The sequence below is a fragment of the Pollicipes pollicipes genome, unplaced genomic scaffold, assembly GCF_011947565.3.
Source record: "Pollicipes pollicipes isolate AB1234 unplaced genomic scaffold, Ppol_2.1 Scaffold_7261;HRSCAF=8764_pilon_pilon_pilon, whole genome shotgun sequence".
NCBI lineage: Eukaryota > Metazoa > Arthropoda > Thecostraca > Pollicipedomorpha > Pollicipedidae > Pollicipes > Pollicipes pollicipes.
In genome coordinates, this window is record NW_023597054.1 from 15,643,909 (window position 1) to 15,659,311 (window position 15,403).

Here is a 15,403-nt window from a genome sequence, read left to right on the forward strand (position 1 = left end):
TTGTGTGTTATGCCACACATACTCTTATTGTGCATACTTTGTCATCAGCTAGTTCTGTAGTTTCTTCTTATCAGGTATTCTGCACACACTTTCCCAGATTAACACTCGCAGGGGTGGCCGGCTAGATACCCTTTGCCTGGGTGGGGGTCATTTTGACCCCCTGAGATCTCGGGAACTAAGAGAGCTAGAGGCACCAAATTTACAGGGTGTGTTGACCTGTACATGAACTCACTTAGGTCAAATTTTCAGGTTCCTAGGTCATGAAATTTGGGTCGAATAAGGTCAAACAAGTTAAAGTTCCAGGTTGGTCTCCAAAGTGCCCCCAGAACCTAGATAACCATTTCTAAGTAAAATGTCATATTCTCATTCAAGGTCAGTGGCCTTGTTTGACCTCTTGAAGGTTAAGGTGACCAAAATCATATGAGATTGCTTGGAGTTTTGCATTTGACTATGCAGCAAAGATTAAGCTAGGTGATATCTTCCTAAAACAAAATGTTGACCTGGGTCATTTTAGGTCATTGGCCTATTCTGACATCTAAGGAGTCCATGGAAGATGTATAATGCAGTTCCTGCTATCAGTAAACTCGAGATGAATACCAGAAACTATCCCACGCAGCAAGCCCTAGAGTAACAAAACAGGTTGGTTAAGACTGAGGAGCCTTGGACCTTGCTGTGACCTTCATACCTGACCTTAGGTCAATGCAATTTGCTTATTCAACTGTTGTGTTGCCTAAGAAAGCATCTCAGAGATGTATGGCTTCGTCTAATGCTCCGTTGTTGGATCTGGTTATAGAATGTAGATCTAGAATCTAGATCTAGATCTATGTAGAATGTAGATCTAGAAATTGCCTTCCCTGAAACCATTTCCTGACTTTGACCTGCCATAGGTCAGCGACCTTACAAGGTACATGGAAATTTGTGATGCCAAACGATCCGCGCCGCGCCGTTTGGAAACCATTCTGGAAAAACCTTGGGGAGGGGGTCATTATGTCAAGGCCTGCTATTTCAGGCCTTGGTACAACATATAAGTCAGCCCACACCCCAAAGTCTGTTCATATGTCAGGCTAGCCAGTGGTTCATAGCGACAACTGTGTGTGCTGTTTGCTTGGCAGCCCGTTGACGGGCCCATGCGACACGCTGCCGTCGACGGTCCCTTAAATGTGTGATTAGATCGCGGCTAACGACGCCTTAATCGATCGCGGAACACTCTAATATCCCGACGGACATCTGTCGACTCGGGGAGCGGCGGGGAGCCACCTGTGTCAGCGAAGGTGTGGTGCGGGCGCCGCGGTGGTGGTCGGCTCTGTGACGCCGAAAGAGCCTGTAGCGTCAGCACACGCACGAGTGCGGTACTGTGGGCTGTCCGAGAGACTGGGTGAAAACCGCTGTTTTGTTGCAGCGTTGTTCAGCTCGCATTGCCGGAGCCCACGCAAGGCTGTGCTCTTTTACCTGAGGTACGTGAGTCGTTTTGTAGCCTGCCAGTGAATGTGACACGTTGTACTGGTGAAGGCAATGTTTGCTAGCTTTTTCCTTTCAGTGGCGATTTCGTATTTTAAGAGAAGGAATTTCATTACTCATGAGGAATGGGAATGCTTCACGTTCAAACTATGCGTTTCGCACGTCTTTTACTAGCCCATTGAAAACAGACATGTGGGAATCATGTGTGCCTTATAATAATAAGCTGGCCCATGGGCCATTTTACAGGTAGAATCTCAAACTGGGCTTTCATCAGAAGACGTCTGAACAAATGGTGAGAGCCCACGTTCTTAGCTCACGTGCGAGCGTCCATAACTGGTAATCGTAAACAAGTTGAGGTGTAACATGCTCATTGTAACATTACTCTTTGCACCAGCAGTCAAGCTAGTGACTGACATGGGGATGAACCTGTGCAATGCCTGAGCCAGAGTGTTATGATTTGGCGGTCGAGTTCGACTGCAGCGCGTCTTCAGGTTACAGTTATCAACATTCAATTCATGAAGCGTCTCTCCCTTCCCCCTCGCCTTTGACCCCCACCCACGAAGGCGCCAGCGTTCCACGTCGTTCTAGAGCGGCGAATGGAGCACCACCATAGAGCCGCCACCTCTTGGCGTGGTCAGCACGGTCTTGCGTCGCGCGTCCGCCCCTCTTCCCGAGCGTGCACCGTCTCCCACCCTCTGAGCTGCTCCCGACCTCAGGACTCGGAGGTGCGCCGACGCGCCGGCCGTCAGCGGCCGCCATCGGAGCGGGCCGGCCGCGCCGGCGCCGCGCCCGACAAGCATCTGCCAGTGGCGGCGGCGCGGCCGTACGGCTGGTCACTGCCGCTGCTGCTGGTGGCGCTGGCCGCCGCGCTCTACCTGGCCGTGCACCAGGTGGAGGTGCGGCTGCCGGCGGCCGGCCCGCTGGAGGCCAGCGCGCGCCGCTACCTACGCCGCCTGGTGGCGCTGGGGCCGCGTATCTGCGGCTCCGACGAGAACGACCGGCTGGCCGTTCAGGTACGGATGTCAAGGTGTGGCGTGGTGATGGTGACGTGTTGGTCACGGAGACAGGGAACGGTACGCCAGGGACGTGTGAGAGAACGACAGGCTGGCCGTCCAGGTACGGACGTCATGATGATGGGGACGTGCTGGTCGTGGAGACAGGGTACACCAGGGACGGGCGGTAGAGCGACCGGTGGGCCATGTAGGCACGGGCTTGGCGGTCGTTATCAGGGCGAAGGAGATTTTGCGTGGTCTACCCGGATCTGATTTCTGATATGCAAAACAGATGATGGATGGCCTTTAGCCCTGTCTTCATTTTGTGAGATTTGTTCGGAAATGTAGCGCGTGCGACTGGCACCTCTGTGATCGCCGCTCCTTGCGTTGTCATGACCAACCGTAACACTGGACCTCACTTGTGGGCCTTGTAGGTTACTGTGGCTTTGCTTTTGTCGCATGTCATTCGTTAGTGCCAACTTGTTCGCTTAGTTGCACAGAATTCTACTTTAAGTTGTTCGGTCTCTGCTGACAGATTCTGCTGGAGGATCTAGCAGAGATAAAGAAATCAGTCCGTAGCCACCACCAGCTAGAGATAGATCATCAGGTGGGAAGGCATAGAAGCGTCGTAGTACCCATGACGTGGCCGCTGACCCCGGAGGCTCAAGTGATCTTTGCTGAATGCATTCTGCATTTATTTAAGTGACAGATAGTTTGTTGTGTCAGGGCACAGCGTTACAAGAGATGACAAGCACGTGGCCATGCTGCGATGTTATTGCATAGCAAATACGTGCTGTTCGAGAGTTTTCATACCCACCCTGTATCAGCGCGTCGCAACTGGTCTAGCGGTGACGCGTCGGCGCCGCTGCAGAGGTCTATGGCCTCTGTCGTGCGGGCGGCGCCGCACTGACCGGCCACCAGCCACAGACCTGGCGTCGGCGCCGCTGCAGAGGTCCATGGCCTCTGTCGTGCGGGCGGCGCCGCACTGACCGGCCACCAGCCGCAGACCCGGTATCCCCGCCTGGTCGGCTGACGCGCCGCCCCCGCCGCCAGGTGGTTTCCGGCTCGTTCAAGATGCGGAGCCTGGATGGCGTGACGAGCGAGTACGCCAACGTGCAGAACATCGTGGCGCGGCTGGGGCCGGCGGCCGGCTCCAACCACAGCCTGCTGGTCAACTGCCACTTCGACACGGCCATCGGCAGCCCAGGTGACTGCCGCCCGGGCGGCCCCGGCCCGCCTGCCCGGCTCGGTTGGAGGGTGGCCGTGGATGGCAGCGCCCTCCGAGCGTTAGAGTGGGTGCATACTGTACCCAACTTGGCACCCAACGGGTGTCCCGCGTTGGTTGCAGTGTTGTGGGAGTTGAGAGGCAATGAGCTTGATAGGTAATGGGATGTGACTTCTTGTCCAAGTCCAGTGCCCACCTTCTCCTATTTTTTATCTCTGGGTAGATGTCAGTCGATCGCTGTAAGAAATGTTGGCTTGTGACTGTAAGTTGTATGCTGGAATGTAGCATCGGGTTTCAAAGATCCCATGACACCTTTTGGGTGCATTGCACCGAGTTATCACTGGTTACGCTTGCTTTTTCGACAAAGGTAACAAAATACAAGACCATGTGTGGCTGAAACAAATATCCGTCGAGAGACATGTCGGTCAACGCGTAAGTTATTTCGCATTTTACTTCATAATTAAGTTCAACACTTCTGATTGGGGGAGAGCAGTCGGCTGCTCCCAGAAGACACGGGATGCGCCTTGGATTGTGCAATATTTCAACCACCCTATCTCGGGGCGCAACGCGCGCTGTGAGAACCCCCGTCCGCCCCCTCTCCAAGTGTCGAGTCGCGGCTGATTGTGGCGAGCAGCACTCGCCTGCCGATCGCCGCGTGACCGTCGACCGCCTCCTCAGGTGCCAGCGATGACGGCATCAGCTGCGCCGTGATGATGGAGGTGATGCGGCGGATCTCGCAGAGTCGCGTCCGGCTGCGCCACAGCATCGTCTTCCTCTTCAATGGCGCAGAGGAGAACATGCTGCAGGTGCGGCGAGCCCCGTGGAGCGACCGGGGCAGGCAGTCAGCTCACAGAGGCTTGAGGTGGACTGAGCTGCGCGGACTGTCTCTCTGCTGCGGCTTAAGACAACGCGATTGATTAAGGCAACGGGTGTAGTACTGAATGCGAGCGCTGATGAGTGGGTTTGTCTCATAGCTTGTCTGATACCGAGGCACACCTCCGGTGATCGGAGTGAGCTCAGCCGCCCGTGCAAAGTGTCTACTCGAAACTGTACAGTCCTCAATAGATTCACGTGGCGACAGCGGAATGGGGACGTTTGACAGAGGCGCTTCGGCCAGTCCTGACAACGTACACCGCCGTCCCCGAGCACCACGCTGGCTCGCTGACGATCACATCGGGGTCGAACTCACGCAGCTTCCGCCGTCGCGCCCTTGGCGCCGATCGCACCCGGGAGTCCCACCGTCTCCCAGCACGTATCGTCTGCGTACCGTCCCGCGGCCGTCGCCGCCTGTCGCCGCCACACGGAGGCTGTGACCGTGCCTGCGTACCGTCCCGCGACCGTTGCCGCCTGTCGCCGCCACACGGAGGCTGTGACCGTGCCTGCGTACCGTCCCGCGGCCGTCGCCGCCTGTCGCCGCCACACGGAGGCTGTGACCGTGCCTGCGTACCGTCCCGCGGCCGTCGCCGCCTGTCGCCGCCACACGGAGGCTGTGACCGTGCTTGCGTACCGTCCCGCGGCCGTCGCGCCTGTCGCCGCCACACGGAGGCTGTGGCCGTGCCTGCGTACCGTCCCGCGACCGTCGCCGCCTGTCGCCGCCACACGGAGGCTGTGGCCCGTGCCTGCGTACCGTCCCGCGGCCGTCGCCGCCTGTCGCCGCCACACGGAGGCTGTGACCGTGCTTGCGTACCGTCCCGCGGCCGTCGCCGCCTGTCGTCGCCACACGGAGGCTGTGACCGTGCCTGCGTACCGTCCCGCGGCCGTCGCCGCCTGTCGCCGCCACACGGAGGCTGTGACCGTGCCTGCGTACCGTCCCGCGGCCCGTCGCCGCCTGTCGCCGCCACAAGGAGGCTGTGGCCGTGCCTGCGTACCGTCCCGCGGCCGTCGCCGCCTGTCGCCGCCACGAGGAGGCTGTTGTGACCGTGTCCTGCGTACCGTCCCGCGGCCGTCGCCGCCTGTCGTCGCCACACGGAGGCTGTGACCGTGCCTGCGTACCGTCCGCGGCCCGTCGCCGCCTGTCGCCGCCACACGGAGGCTGTGACCGTTGCCTGCGTACCGTCCCGCGGCCGTCGCCGCCTTGTCGCCGCCACAAGGAGGCTGTGACCGTGCCTGCGTACCGTCCCGCGGCCGTCGCCGCCTGTCGCCGCCACGAGGAGGCTGTGACCGCGGCTTGTGCCGGCAGGCGGCGCACGGCTTCATCACACAGCACCGCTGGGCACGGTCGGTGCGCGCGCACGTCAACCTTGAGGCGTGCGGCGCTGGCGGCCGGGAGCTGGTGTTTCAGACGGGGCCCGGGCATCCCTGGCTCGTCAAGGTAAACGGGCCGATGGGTAGGCTTCTAAGCGAGGCCTGGATACCCCTGACTATGAGGAGGCCTGATACAGCCATGCCCCTGACTGCTCAGGGTAATGGCTGGAATTGTTCACTGGATCGATTGGATGTCACGTGATGACCCATGGTGAACGCGCTCTGTTCAAGTTCTCGAGTGAATGTTGCTTGTTTGCATCTCTCTCCAACAGTGCTGTTGCATGGTCGAGTCCCTTATTGCCTTCAGTCGATCGCATTGACCTTTCACTGATTGAGCAGTGAATTGGAGCCACACAGCCAGAGGTCGCCGACAGGCCAAGTTCAGCGTTGCGATCTTATTCGCCGAATGCTCGGCAAGATTTCGGGTAGGTAGAACTCCATCCATACGCCCCCATACCCATCTGTGGAGCGGCTGCGAGTGACTCGTTCTGTGTGCGTCCAGGCATACGCAGAGTCGGTGCCGCACCCGTTCGCCCACATCATCGGTCAGGAGGTGTTCCAGTCAGGCATCATTCCTTCCGACACGGACTTCCGCATCTTCAGAGACTACGGCCACATCCCAGGTGCGCGACATGAGTCGGGAGTGGGTGATGGGTGTCCAGGTCACGGCTTTGAGCGGCGTGTTTACACTTTTCGTTGCCCATGTTCGTGTGTTTGAATTTGGCGTGTGACTTGATGACTTGGGCATATTGTGTGTGGCGAAGTGACTGGGCCTTTGAACAGAGAAAAGCAAAAGGCCTGCGCCTGCTGTTATTGCATATCCGTTTAAATATCTGTGGAATATCTGCATTAAATATAAATATCGCCTGCCCTGCTCTTTCACTTTGATGGAGAGCGGTTAACTTTAAGGCACATTGTTCGAAAGATCGCTTCCGCGCCATCAGCCTGCCCCGGGATGTAAACCCTAAATCAAGCCGACAATATCTTCGCAGACGTCATCCCAGCCGCCCGATTATGATCCCGGTGCCCCTCCCCCCGCCCCCTGACCCCAGCCCGGCACCTTTTGTGCTGACCCGCGCGGCCGGTCCCGCTGCCGCTCGCACCACCTCCGCCGCGTGCCGCAGGCCTGGACACGGCCTTCATCCGGAACGGCTACGTCTACCACACGCCGTACGACGACGAGCGCCAGATCACGGCGGGCAGCGTGCAGCGCGCCGGCGAGAACGTCGAGGCGATCCTGCTTCGGCTGGCCACCGGCGACGACATGGTGGACGCCCACGTCAGTGGGGGGGGGGGGGGGCTGCGGGGCCCGGGCCCGGAGCGGGTACTGGCGCGGGGCCCCGGCTCGGGAACGGGCACTGGCGCGGGCCCCGGGCTCGGGGGCTAGTACTGGCGAGGGGCCCGGCCTGGGGGCGGGCACTGGCGCGGGGCCCGGGCTCGGGGGCTAGTACTGGTGCGGGGCCCGGGCCCGGGGGCGGGCACTGGCGCGGGGCCCGGGCCCGGGGGCGGGCACTGGCGCGGGACCCGGGGCCCGGGGGCGGGCACTGGCGCGGGCCTGGGCTCGGGGGCTAGTACTGGTGCGGGGCCCGGGCCCGGGGGCGGGCACTGGTGCGGGACACGGGCCCGGGGGCGGGCACTGGCGCGGGACCCGGGCCCGGGGGCGGGCACTGGCGCGGGCCCGGCCTGGGGGCTGACGTGGACGGTGTGGAGAGCATTGGCTTGCAGGGCCGAGTTTGTTAACGTTTGTTTGTTTAGCACTGTCGCGGAAGGGTGCGGCGGCTCAAGTAGTTGACTGAGGGGTTGTTTACTCTTCGGATTCTTGAAGATGCTGCGGTCTTTTACTGACGATTCCGTGGCATGTTGATGTGCCGTTCAGATTGAATCGCTCAGTGCGGAAAGTTGTTTTTATATTTGCTTAGAACAGGTCTGTCAAATGGCCTGGATTAGCATTGCTTTGTGATGAACTTTGGTCATGTTTGTGTTGTTTCGCTGTGCTGAGATTAGGATATTAGAAAGCGCGCTGCGAGAGAAGTAGTCGTTGCCTGGCACATTTCACTGCCTTGATTACACGTGGCACTGCGACGCTCAGATGTCCACCCTCGTTCCACATCGATTATGCCCGTGCCGTTTCAGAAACAAGAAGTGGGCACCATGGTGTTTATGGACGTGCTGGGTCTGTTCATGCTGGTGTACCCCGACTGGTTGAGTGAAGTCATCTGCTGCGTGGTGGCCGGGGTCGCCGGGGTCACCATCTTCGGCTCGCTCAAGTCAAAAGGTCAGCCGCCGATAGTCTCTGTCGATGGTGCTGCGGGGTCGATGCGCGACGAGCTGGAATTGCGTCTACTGTAATCTATGGGACATTGACAGCCCTGTCAGTGTAGTGCGTGCGTTGCGGTATGATAAATGGTGCTGTAGTGTTATTTGTTTAGAAATCTGAAGACAACTGAGTCACGTAATGTGGTTGGTTTTGTTTGGTTAGTGCCGTTTCGATAAGATTTGACCGGTGGTGTCGTCGTGTCGGCGCTAGCCTTCGATTGGTGTTTCGTCTCTGAACTCATACCAGAACACCGATCCCCATGCAACACGGGTTGCCCTTGTATAGCCTGACACGGCTGTCCGCCAGGTCCCATCTGAACGTCTCCATCACTGACAGCCGCCACGGCCCCACGACGCCACACCCTTGTGCTGCGTCTGTGCCCCGCCGCGTCTGGTGATCCGCCGGCGCCGTGTGTATGCCCAGGCCTGAGCGTCCGACAGCTGCTGCTCTCCTGCGGCGTGCAGCTGTTCTCGTGGGCGGCGGCCGCGGCTGTGGTCGCCCTGATCGCCGTCGGCCTCGACTGCTGGAACGCCACCATGTCATGGTGCGTCAGACTCGCGCCCTGCCCGACCCTCCGCGAGCCGCGGCCTGGGGGCGGCGATACGGCGAGGCTCAGTATAGCCGGTCGTCTGTGGGTTGTCTTTGGGTCTACACAGCCGAGCCACGCGCGCTGTTGAGGTCTAGCACGGGTCTACACAGCCGAGCCACGCGCGCTGTCGAAGTCTAGTGCGGGTCTACACAGCCGAACCACGCGCGCTGTTGAAGCCGAGTGCGAGTCTACACAGCTGAGTCACGCGCGCTGTTGAAGCCGAGGCATCGCTGCATCGTTGGCGTGTCGACGCGTGACCCAGACGCGTTGCCGCGACGCTGTGCGCCGACGTGGTGCGTACCCGTGACTGACCAGCTCCACCGCCGGCAGGTACTCGGCCAGGGGCTGGATCCTGGGCCTGTACGTCTCCTCCATCCTGGGAACGCTCATCACGGTGCAGCAGGGCGTGTCCGGCTGGCTCTTCCCCGAGGTGAGGCGCCTTCCCGTCTGCTGTCGCCCCGGCCGGGACGGCGCTGAGCCGCGTGTCATGACGGCGGTCTGCTGTGCGTCGCCGTTGTCATGGTGTCCGTGGCCTGCCGGCTGCTTCATTCAAGAAGTGTGTTAGTGCGTTTCCTGGTCGCAGTTTTTACTTTGGACACGTGCGTCAGCTCACGCCCAGCGGCATAAGCCGTGAGCGTGACTCGCCGAGCCGTGACCCGATTCTGGAGGCCACTGCCGCCTGGAGACCGCTGTCCTGCCGCCGCCCGTCAGGTGGCGCGTCAGCCGTGGCGGCTGGAGGCGCTGCAGTACGAGTCCCAGCGCGCTCTGCTGCTGCTGGCCATGTCAGCGCTGGCCGCGTTGCGGGTCTACTCGTCGGTGCTGTTCATGCTCTTCCTCGTCTTCCCGACCGTGTTGCGCAGCGTCGTGGCCGAGCGGCTTGCTGGCGTTACTTCAGGCGAGTCTTCCGCGCGCCTCCGCCACGGGGCTGGGCTGTGCTGGTCTGCGATGCCGCACTGTCGCTGTTGTCTCCGTTGTGTGTTTGCCGGGTCCCAAGCGCGACAAAACGGGTGGTGTCAGTGGACTCGCCTGTCATGACACTTGGAGCCCTATGACACACTCGGTCCTAAGCTGTGTGGTTGTGCGCGCTTCCCTGGGCAGCTGCTCCGCTAACTCGTACAGCTGAGCTGCCAGGCACAGGCAACCTTGATTGATCAGTCACGACATGGCGGACACGCCCTGAGCTTTACCTGACTGCGGCCGGCAGGCGCGGTCCACCTGGCCGTGTACGTGCTGAGCCAGCTGCTGCCGGTGGCGCTGCTCTTTCACTTCGTCGTCATCAGCACGGAGCTCTTCATCCCGATCATGGGGCGCGCTGGCAACTCCGTCAACCCGGAGCTGCTGATCGGTCTGCTCATGGCCGCCTTCACCATCATAGGGACCTTCTACGCGGTGCGATTCGTCACCACCTCTCACCACGGTCGCGTCATTCCATATCAGGGCAGAGCGTCGGGCGCCGTCTCTGTGGCTAACACGTGGGATTTATGTGTGGGGGTACCCGCATGCATTGTTAACCAGCGCACGTAAGTGTGCATAACGTCACAGTGTTTCAACCGGACAGCCTCGCTAGGCTCCGTGCAGTCTGTGTGGTGCGGAATCCGACCCCGGACGTGTTAAGCTGCTGCTGGCCGTGCCGCTGACTGGCGCTGGCCGTCAGATGACGCTGCAGTCGCTGGTGAGTTGGTGCTGGCGGCGACGCTGACCGGCGCTGGCCGTCAGATGACGCTGATGTCGCTGGTGAGCTGGTGCTGGCGGCGGCGCTGACCGATGCTGGCCGTCAGATAACGCTGATGTCACTGGTGAGCTGGTGCTGACCGCGCCGCTGACCGATGCTGGCCGTCAGATAACGCTGATGTCGCTGGTGAGCTGCCACCGGCGACTGTCACGGCTGCTGCTGCTGCTGGCGCTGGCTTCGTTTGCACTGGTGACACTCACGCCGGCCGGCTTCCCGTACAGCGCCGAACGGCCCCACATCCGCGCCCAGCGCGTCTGGTTCCAGGTCAGCCACCCCGCCGAGGCGGGCTGGGCGCCGGTGAAGCGGCCGGTGGGGCCGACCGCGGCGTGGAGTCGGCGGATGCCGGCGTACCGGCTCAGACGCTGGATCGCCCCAGAGTGTTCCGTCGCACGAGTCCGTCCGTTCAGTTCGGAACTCCGCCATGGTACTTCAACAACTCGCTAGTTTTGAAACGGTGCCACCCCATCTGAATGTGAAAGCACACCAGTGTTTTGCGCCCCAGCTCTCTCCCGTCACCCACTCTAGCGGGGTCTCGTGTGCGCCGTCTCCCTCTCCCCGTGCAGGTCCGGGTCGTGTGTGTGACGTCACCGCTCCGCTCCGACAGCACATCGAGCGAACGTTCCGCGACCAGGCCGGTCAGGTGCGCCACCACGACTCTGGCTTCCTGCTGGTTAACCTGGACCGCAACAGCCCGACCTCGCTGCTGGAGGCCCTGCCCGAGCTGGCCACAGCCGCCAACACGGCCGACGACTGCGAGCGCGAGCTGTACTGCGGCCTGCCCTACTACTACCCGTTCAGGCGACGTGTCTAGTGAGGAGCCCCCCGCCACGTGCTGGGGCACGCCTGCGGTGTCTGCACTGGAGCGTCGCGCTCAGCGCGGGCTCACAGGCGCCCAGCTGCTGGAATTATTTGTCGTCGCGTCGGGATTAGCGGATGTGGCTTTTTTAGGGAGCGGGTCTGTCATGAGAGGTGCTTGGATAGTTCCGACCGTTCTGGCCTGAAGTTTTAGCTCTGCTCTCGGGTGTGAGTTGTCGCACAATGTTAGCGCCGGATGTTGGAGAGTTTCTTGCTTTCCGCTTAAACAGGGAAAGAGCCATGCCCAGGACAGTACGCCCAGAGACGACTTGTTTGCCTTCTTCCCAAAAGCAGTGATTTCACTACTTCGCGAAAAGAACAGTTTTCAACACCAAAGTGCCGGTAACCAGTGCTCACGACTGTGCGGTGGGCTGATCCGGCTCCGCCTCTGCGGTGGGCTGATCGGCTCGTATCGGACGGCGTCGCGTCCTCGCCGGCCTGAGCCAGCGGCGCGCCCGTGGTTACAGCGCCAATCACTACATCCCGGGCCCGGTGCCGGAGTTCAGCGTGCCGCTGGTGTACAGCACGACCGTGGAGAGACGGCCGGACGGCCTGCGCCGCGTCCACTTCAACGTCACCGGTGAGATGGCCGGCCGGGCGCGGACGGCGCCCCGGCGGCGCGCCGCGTGGCCGGTTCGTCGCAGATCGCACTGGGACGGGCCGACGCCGTTGGCCGCTGGTGGGAACTGCGTGCCACGAGCTGGTGCGAGGCCAACTGCGGGATTAAGTTCCAGGAGGAAGTCAGTAGAGACGCGCGTTGGGGGTTGGTTTTGGATGGCCCTCGCGTTTTTGAGACTGCTTTGTGAGTTTGCTGACATATTTCGTGTTCAAATATAAAGGGATTGAATAGGCTTGTTTGAATGTTTCATTTCGTACATTGTTGCAGTTTGTTTTCATTTCGGTTCGGAGAAAACATCGCCCGTCAATGGGCTCTTTGCACCTTTATTTCTGATCGTTCTGAGGTCACGCGTGGTGCGCTTGGCGTCCGTGTCCGCCTCTAGCACGCCCACCTTGTTGGTCAGCCGAGGCGGGCGCCGTGCGAGCTGCATCTAGTGGACGGACGGCCGTGTAACGCCGGCGCCCGGTGGGCCGGACAGGCCCGGACCACATGACCATGCAGCTGTCGCCGCGGCCCGGTGTCGAGCTGCTGCGCTGGAACAAGGCCGACGGCGTGCCGCTCGCCGGCATGGAGTTCCAGGGACGCCCCACCTACTTCCTCTACTACTCCTGGGGCAAGAGCAGCGCGCCCTGGATCGTGTGGGTCGACCTCAAGGTCAGCAGACAGGCCGGCGGCGTGAGCCATGGCTGAGCTGTGCTGGCGGGCTTTGATTGGGTCACCAGTATCGTGACCGCTGTTCAGTGCGTGCTTTTCGTGCGTGTTCCTCGGGAGCCGCAGTTTCACATTGCCAGTGTGTCAATTTCAAGTATCCCGTACCAGTATCGCTAAATCATAATTCGTCACGGTGCGCGCACAGATCTGTGCCATTACTTGCATAGTTAAAGTTCTGATAAAGGTTATTTTAGCACTCAGCTTTTAGATAATACCGTGGCGTGTCACGCGTCATGCAGTGACGTGATTACTGTGACGTCACATAGTAACGTGATCATCAGCTCCAGACCATGCCAACTGACATAACACTCGTAGCAGCCCGTCATTCTGTATCGATGTGCACATGCCCGGCGTTCCGTTTCTTCTTGTTTTTGCATCATTTATAATGTTAACTTTCTACACATATATCTCACCGGTGCGCTAGCCGGCTGTGGGCTCTGTCAGAGGAGCGCGGTCATAGCCAGCCGGTGTTGTGTTCGGTCTGACGCCGAGTCTAACCCGCCTTCGAATGGCTCGTGATGGACAGGTGTCTGCCGAGCACGCCGCCGATGACTACCTGCTGGACGGCGTCATCAACGGCCACCACATCCACGGCGCCGGCCGCACCGGCGCGCCGCTGCTGGCCATTCTCGGCCGGCTGCCCGACTGGACCGTTCACATCGGCTTCGCCTCCTCCCTGGATGCCATCCGGGTGTAGTTCTCGCCCTGTACTGCAGGCAGTCGGCGTGCAGTCCCCGCTGGACCGCCTGGTATCGCTCAGTGCAGGTAGGGGGGGGGGGGGGAGGGGAGGGAGGTAGTCACCGATCTGGTATCGCTCAGTGCTGGTGGGTAGCCACCGTTGGACCGACCGACACCGCTCAGTGCTGGTGGAGGTCAGAATGTAGTCACCGTTGGACCGACCGACACCGCTCAGTGCTGGTGGAGGTCAGAATGTAGTCACCGTTGGACCGACCGACACCGCCCAGTGCTGGTGGGGGTCAGAATGTAGTCACCGTTGGACCGACCGACACCGCCCAGTGCTGGTGGAGGTCAGAATGTAGTCACCGTTGGACCGACCGACACCGCCCAGTGCTGGTGGGGGTCAGAATGTAGTCACCGTTGGACCGACCGACACCGCTCGGCGCTGGTGGAGGTCAGAATGTAGTCACCGTTGGGCCGACCGACACCGCTCGGCGCTGTTGGGGGCGAGATATAGTCGGACCACCCAGTTCTTCCCCACCGTTCACACCCACTGTTCCTCCACTGTTCAGCATGGGAGGTGGCCGGGCTGTAGGCACCATTCGGTAGTATAGACGACCAGGACGTAGTCATCTCCGGACTGCCTGGCACTGTACGGCACTGGAGTTTGGTACAGTTACCGCTGGGACGCTTAGTGTTTGATGCGCTGGGGGAGGGAATAGACACTACGGCTGCACAGCGCCGTCCTGTACTGGAGGCGGCCGAGTTTTAGTCACCGATTGGCGCTGTAGGCGGCCAAGTTTTAGTCACCGATTGGCGCTGTGGGCGACCAATTTTTAGTCACCTCTGTCCTGCTGATTAGTGTTCACTTCTGGAGGCGGTCAGGGTTTAGTCAGTGCTGGGCCGCCTGCGGCTGTGTTCGGTGCCAGACGTGGTCAGATCTCGTCTAGCGGTCTGGTACGGGGGTCCTGGCTGCCGCAGTTGGTCGCCAGCCTCGCTGCGGTGCTGGACGCGGTCAGATGTCGTCTGGCGGTCTGGTGCGGGTGTCTTGGCTTCTGCAGTTGATCGCCTGTCTCGCTACGGTGCTGGACGCGGTCAGATGTCGTCCGGCGGTCTGGTGCGGGGGTTCTGGCTGCTGCAGTTGATCGCCAGCATCGCTGCGGTGCTGGAGGGGCTCGGTGGGAGGCCGGGTGACGTCGTCGCGTGGACGGCGGCGACCAGCTCGTGCAGCGGCAGGATGTCGCAGGCCGCGGAGGGTGGGGCCGGGCAGCTTTGGGAGGATCGCGACGCATTGTGGTCCGTCGAGCCCAGTGGCAGCTGACTTCACCTGTGGAGAAATGAGATGAGACATATGTGGTGGGACTGGCGCCGGGTTTTCCATACTCCATGCTGTTAGTATTCTGTTCGGGCTAGTAGGTACACAGCTAGTCAAATGTTTTGTTGCTTGTCGATGTGCGCATTCGTTCACTCCACTCAGGTAATGTGTGGCGCTCTTTTTTAGACACAGCAAACACCAGCGCTTGGTGCGGGATATTTTATGCAAAGTTGCCGCGTTTGGATTTCCGGAAAGCGAGTGGACGGGGGAGCAGGCTCGGGCAGGTGGCGGTGGAATGGCCGACAGGTTGATATTTGTTGTCCCTGGCAAATAAAGCTGCTCATGATCCGTAGATCAAAGTAATCTTCCCAATTACATGTTCTCGTATTTCCCTCGCGGTATCAGCCGTTTGTGTGGTTGTATCCGCCGTTTTTCATCGCTACCCCTCGATGTGTATAGCGATCACGGGTCCTACAATGCACGCTGTTCTGGCTGCCAGGGGCTGGTGTTTGCACGAGCTACACTCAAACACTACGTGCAGAAATCACTGAGCTGTGATCACCACGTGATCGCCATGTGATCACCACCTACCATCTGCCACGCACACGCGATCATTTGCAGATATTTCGTCATTTCAGGAAAGCATTGCCAAACATTAGTGGCGGCAC

General features: G+C 60.3%; 1 protein-coding gene and 1 long non-coding RNA gene across 2 annotated transcripts; both read left to right on the plus strand.

Annotated features, from left to right (window-relative positions):
- The first annotated feature begins 1,315 nt into the window (after positions 1-1,315).
- On the plus strand, positions 1,316-2,200 carry LOC119112078 (uncharacterized). The gene is made up of 3 exons (XR_005095677.1): positions 1,316-1,454; positions 1,705-1,750; positions 2,175-2,200. It is a non-coding gene; the product is annotated as an uncharacterized LOC119112078 (long non-coding RNA).
- A 126-nt stretch (positions 2,201-2,326) lies between these two features.
- LOC119112371 (endoplasmic reticulum metallopeptidase 1) lies at positions 2,327-13,523 on the plus strand. The gene is made up of 17 exons (XM_037236532.1): positions 2,327-2,471; positions 2,986-3,057; positions 3,504-3,657; positions 4,354-4,481; positions 5,855-5,986; positions 6,422-6,542; positions 7,044-7,198; positions 8,053-8,194; positions 8,660-8,780; positions 9,156-9,255; positions 9,537-9,720; positions 10,030-10,214; positions 10,666-10,821; positions 11,162-11,367; positions 11,880-11,992; positions 12,510-12,685; positions 13,269-13,523. Exons 3-17 carry the CDS (start codon positions 3,525-3,527, stop codon positions 13,437-13,439), a joined length of 2,223 nt encoding a protein of 740 aa, XP_037092427.1. The 5' UTR covers positions 2,327-2,471; positions 2,986-3,057; positions 3,504-3,524; the 3' UTR covers positions 13,440-13,523.
- Positions 13,524-15,403: the final 1,880 nt, after the last annotated feature.

Bases quoted from the DNA above. Each gene is read 5' to 3' on its own strand.
- LOC119112371 (XM_037236532.1), top strand. From the start codon at position 3,525: ATGCGGAGCCTGGATGGCGTGACGAGCGAGTACGCCAACGTGCAGAAC. The intron at 5,987-6,421 runs GTAAACGGGCCG...GTGTGCGTCCAG, and splicing joins GGCATCCCTGGCTCGTCAAG to GCATACGCAGAGTCGGTGCC. The intron at 9,721-10,029 runs GCGAGTCTTCCG...TGCGGCCGGCAG, and splicing joins GCTTGCTGGCGTTACTTCAG to GCGCGGTCCACCTGGCCGTG.